At 48.9% G+C, this 5,000-nt stretch overlaps 1 protein-coding gene across 1 annotated transcript in view; it reads left to right on the top strand.

The window, feature by feature from the left end:
- dlgap3 (discs, large homolog-associated protein 3) overlaps positions 1 to 3,265 on the top strand; it is a gene marked incomplete at its 3' end in the record, with an annotated part of 18,388 nt that extends 15,123 nt beyond the window's left edge. The window contains exons 8-11 of the mRNA XM_079748951.1: positions 572 to 860; positions 1,457 to 1,548; positions 1,946 to 2,089; positions 2,927 to 3,265. Coding sequence (XP_079605077.1) covers positions 572 to 860; positions 1,457 to 1,548; positions 1,946 to 2,089; positions 2,927 to 3,265 — 864 coding nt within the window. The remainder of the gene's footprint in view (positions 1 to 571; positions 861 to 1,456; positions 1,549 to 1,945; positions 2,090 to 2,926) is intronic.
- Between the last annotated feature and the right edge of the window lie 1,735 nt (positions 3,266 to 5,000).

Below are 5,000 nucleotides of genomic sequence, written 5' to 3'. Positions count from 1 at the left end.
ACACATGCACACACACACACACACACACACACACACCACCCCCCACCCCCCAAGACCCACACTTCTCCCACCTCTAGAGGTTTAGCCCCTGATAGGAGTGATCCGATCTTAGCCGGTTTGACGTGTTCCCACACTGCAACCTGGTTAATAATATAGAATAATAATTGCAAACGCACAGTTCAGATGACATTTTGACGGTACGACGTCAGGGTACACGACGGAAAAAGCTCACAAAACCACCACTGAGAGGAGGCAGAAACCTTGAGAAGGGATATATTATTAAAAGCAAGACACTGCTTATACTTTGCTCTGAGAAATGTGTCATCATTTATCTTAGCTTAGCTTCAGCTTTCCCGAGGATGAAACAGGCCTCTAGTATTTGTACCTATACCAGTACCCTCCGAATTATGAAGTTATTGCAAGTATGTTAAGTTATATGATTAAAAGTAAGACATTGCCAGTACTTTGCTCTGAAGAATTGCAGAGTGTCATTTACCAGTACCGTCCAATCCATATCATGCCCCTCAACCCCCCAACACACAAATCACTCTTACCTCTGATGATCCAGCAGGACTACATCCAGGGCGGCTACGCCCCGGAGAGCTGTCAGACCGACGCACGACCCCACCCCATCCTGCCCTCCCGGGCCCACTCCCCGCTGCCCCTCACCTCGGAGAGGTCCTGGGCGGGCACGCCGTCCTTGGAGGGTCCCCGCAGCCTACCGGACTCTGGGCGCGCCTCCCCTTGCATGAGGGACGGGGAGTTCTTCCTGCGGCTGCTGCAGACGGAGGTGGAGAGGATAGAGGGATGGTGCCAGGGAATGGAGAGGGAGGCGGAGGAGAACGAGCTGCCGGAGGAGGGTATGGTTCCCAAGGAGTTTACGTGTAGGAATTCATTGGTCCGTACGCCGCGAAGGTGACCACGAAGCTATACGCAAAAGCGATATCGCAGAGCTGCGCTACGGAGGTTAATCACAAGGGTTTGACATGATGGTGTACATACAGGAGGGTTGGTGTTGAGGACCGGCGTAGACCAGAGTCAGTCAGCGCCTGTACAAATGATGATCCTCATAAAGTCACCGCCCACCGAGTGCTCGCTCAATATTTATAGAGGAGCGGAAGGAATGCTATGCAATTTACCAAAATGATATCAAGTTGCGGCTGAACACAGTGATGTTTCAAAGCCATCTGCTCATTTCGCCAATTAGACGCAGATTAGACTCTGAATTGGTGAGGTGCAAAATCCTAAAGTATTTCTGCAGCAATATTTGATATCAGAAATGGTTCCTGAGGTATCGCATGAATGAATAAATGATTGAATATCAATAAATGGTTTGCAGCTTGCAGAAGAAAAAAAAATGTGTTCTAGGCTCCTTAAGTCATATCGATGTGTGGGGATTTTCAACGTCTAATGGAATTCTGTTGTGCGTCTTGTTTTCCCTTCCCACTCCCTCCAGCTCTGGAGCTGATTCGTAATGCCATCGGCAGCGCTCAGATGCTCATGTCTCAAAAGGTGCAGCAGTTCTTCCGGCTCTGCCAGCAAAGTGTGGTGAGTAGGTCTGATCGTGTGTATGTGTGTGTGTCTGATCCTTTTTCTGTTTTTATGTGTGTGTGTGTGTGTGTGTGTGTGTATGCACCTGTGTGTGTGTGTGTGTGTGTGTGTGTGTCTGAGCGTGTGTGTGTGTGTGTGTCTGAGCATGTGTGTGTGTGTGAGTGTGTGTGTGTGTGTGTGAAGATGCTCGTGAATGCAAGTTTTTTCCGTAAGCTGAATACTGACACTGCATTGATTGCAGCCACAAAGCTATTTCAGTGGGTGTTAACGAAAAAACTGAAAAGGTGTTTCTCATCTTTATACTTTCATTTCTTCCTTCTGGAACTCCGACCTGATCCACCACCACCAACATCACCACCACCACCGCCCACATCCCCGTCCATAACCCGCCCAGGACCCCTCGGCGTACCCCCAGCCCACCTCTCAGGACCTGGCAAGCTTCTGGGACCTGCTCCAGCTCAACATCGAGGACGTGAGGGTCAAATTCCAGGACCTCCAGAGGATCAAGGACTCCGGCTGGCTCCCGGCCGAGAAGAAGGTGAGCAGCCTGCGGGTCCACTCGGCCCTGGCCCCACGACAGCGCCCCCTGAGGGCCATGGTGGTGCCCTGCAAGAGGGTGACGCAGAAGGAGGTGGCGCCCTCAAAGCCACTCTCGGCTGAGGAACTGCCTAATGGCCACAGGACCTCGGATGCCTGACATAGTGTGGAGTCAAAGTGTCTCGTGACAACAATATTGCAGATGGCAAAACGCGTGTTTGTGTGTGGGTTTGTACATAGTGCAGCTGTAGAAAGAAGGAGAAAAAGACTGGATGTATAAACTGCCACCCTTTTGCAATTATTAATTGCAATCCATTCACTGATAACACACAAATAACACAATAAATGTTGAAACGGTACACCATGGCTCATGCAACCAAACTCATTGTGCTGTGTAGTATCTCCTGATATCTTACTAAAAAACTAACCCTTCTCTTTCATTTCCTCTTCTTTTTGCCTTTTCCCTTCTCATCTCATCTCTCACTCGTCACTCTTTCCTGTGATCACGGCCCACGACACTCCACGTTGTTTTTTGTCCATTTCTTGTAACGCCTCTGTCTCCGTCTGTATATCCTGTCCATCCGTATTCTGTCCTGTGACCTCGCCCCTTGCATTCATTAAACCATTGCTCTGTTTGTCCTCTGTGCCATGTCCAACCATGTACTCATTTCCTCACGGGAACATGCACCACCACTCCCTTAACCATTAACCCTATCCATGGACCTGCTCTTCCTCCCCCAATCCCCCCAACCTGCACCCACCCATGATCCTTGTACCCATCGATCATTTCTTCACACCCCACCATCACCCTCACCCTGCTCCCTCCCCCCCCTCCCAGGAGGACAAGAAGCTTCCTCCCCCCTTACCAAAGAAGCCAGCCGGGGGGGTGAGCGGCAGCCTACGGGCGGACAGTGTCGGAGACGGAGGTGGAGGTGGGGGGGGAGTCGGGGGTGGTGGAGGAGGAGGGGGCTTGGGCGGGACCCTGGCAGTGCCCCGTTTGGGCGGGCGCACGCTGCCCGCCAGGGAGAAGTCCCTGGACCTGGGGGACCGCCAGAGGACTGAGGCCAGGAGGAGGCTGCTGCAGACCAAGAGGACTGCCTCCTTCCGACAGAACTCGGCCACGGAGAGCGCCGACAGCATCGAGATCTACATCCCCGAGGCCCAGACCCGCCTCTGAAACCACAGGCCCCTTTGGTTTAGTTACCCATTCAACAAACACATTTGAAAGGGGGGGAAGGGGGCTGCTTTGAGATAGGGCCGAGCTGCTTGAATCTCTTAAGTCGTAAGACGAGGCCCTCTTTTATCGGTCTCCCATGGTGGGCCCTTGTCCACAAGCCATTTTAACAGTTGGCAATACAAAATGATTTGCTCTCTGCTGATGGGTGGTGAAAAAAAAAAAGAGCAAGGGCAGCCATTTTGTCTGGGGAGTCAAAATGTTCAATTGTAGCTTAACATTGATTTGTTTTGGGACTTTTATTTATTGCGGACCTTAAACTCCATGCCAATGGATGTGGGGTTCTTTGGCAAGAAAGAGAAGACAGTGTTGCTACCAGGTCTTCAGTGGAAGGGTCACGCCATCGTAGCATGCCTGAGCGTGTTCTCTTAGCATCTTCTCTCACTGGAAATAAAGGGCTTAAGGGGATCAGAACCTTTGTAAAGGGAGAGGAATTATCACTCTATATACACTGACATGCTAGGGGCACTCCTTCACAACAGTCTATTATAGCTATACCACATTTATGTGTTTTGGTGTGGGAAGGGGGGGGGGGGGGGGGGGGGGGGTAGGTTATTATTCAAGTTACTTTTAAAAGATGCTTTGAGAATGGCTGTTTAACCGTTTGAATCTGAACACAAAGCCCTCAAAATCGAGTAGTTGGCAATCCCAAAGAACATTCTCAGTGCATTGCTAGCCGGCTACGGATGGCACCTTCACAATTACCCAGGCAGTCACATTAGCCTCACCACCACTGCCTCTACCCCTCCATGTCCTGAAGAATCCTCCTAAACATCTCTGCAGTTTGGATTCCAGTTAGATTCTTTCAATGATGCGTTTTTGTACATAGTGTGCATGCCTTAGTTCGCCAGAGAGAGCTTTGCAGTGTAGCATCACTAGCCTCATAGAAAAATAATGGAGCTGCTGGCTTTGATATAGCCCTATATATCTATTGTTTTGGGTTCAAGGGGTTGGGGTATATTTTAAGGTTTTGGTGTTTTGTGAAAAAAATAATTGTGCGTCGGGTTGGTGTTTCCAGACACAATTTCACTGTGAGATTACAGCACCACCTTGTGGTGAAACAACGTAAAACAATACAAAAGATTAACATCCCGGAAACCTTTTTCCTAATTCATATAAATACTTCCCTTGTGGCCCCAATCCATTCCTCAAGTCTGGCGCCGCCCCTGTAGGGACATGATCTTGAACCCTTGAGAGGCCACATATTTGTGCTTTGTTAAAACTACATCGACATCTCTCTCATTCTCTCATACACACGGGTATTATTGTGTGGCACAGAGACACTCCAAACAAGTCATGCTTGAGAAACTGAAATATTGATTTTGTTTCCCTCCAGAGGTAACGAGGGGACACGCAACAAAGTCTTAAATTAACCATGACTGCATAATGTGTTTGTTACGGTAGCTCTAACACAAGGAATTTTTACTCTTTCTTTCGTCACCATTCCCCGCAATACTGTATATCTATATTGATGAAAGACTGGCATGGTTTGTGAAGGTTTGGGAAGGACCAGCTTATGTCGAATTTGTGTTAAAAACTAATTTTCTCTCGGATCCTTTCTCAGGCTGGTATAGGAAGGAGCATTTATATTTGTTTAAGTGGTTGTTGTTTTTTTCCAGACTGGCGCATTTGCGCTAAAGCCACACAAATACAAAGACCCAAAAATATGAATTTTGAA

The sequence above is a fragment of the Pollachius pollachius genome, assembly GCF_949987615.1.
Source record: "Pollachius pollachius genome assembly, chromosome: 13".
Classification (NCBI taxonomy): Eukaryota; Metazoa; Chordata; class Actinopteri; order Gadiformes; family Gadidae; genus Pollachius; species Pollachius pollachius.
Note: the sequence above shows the minus strand (reverse complement) of the source record. Positions and strands in the feature narration are given on the sequence as shown.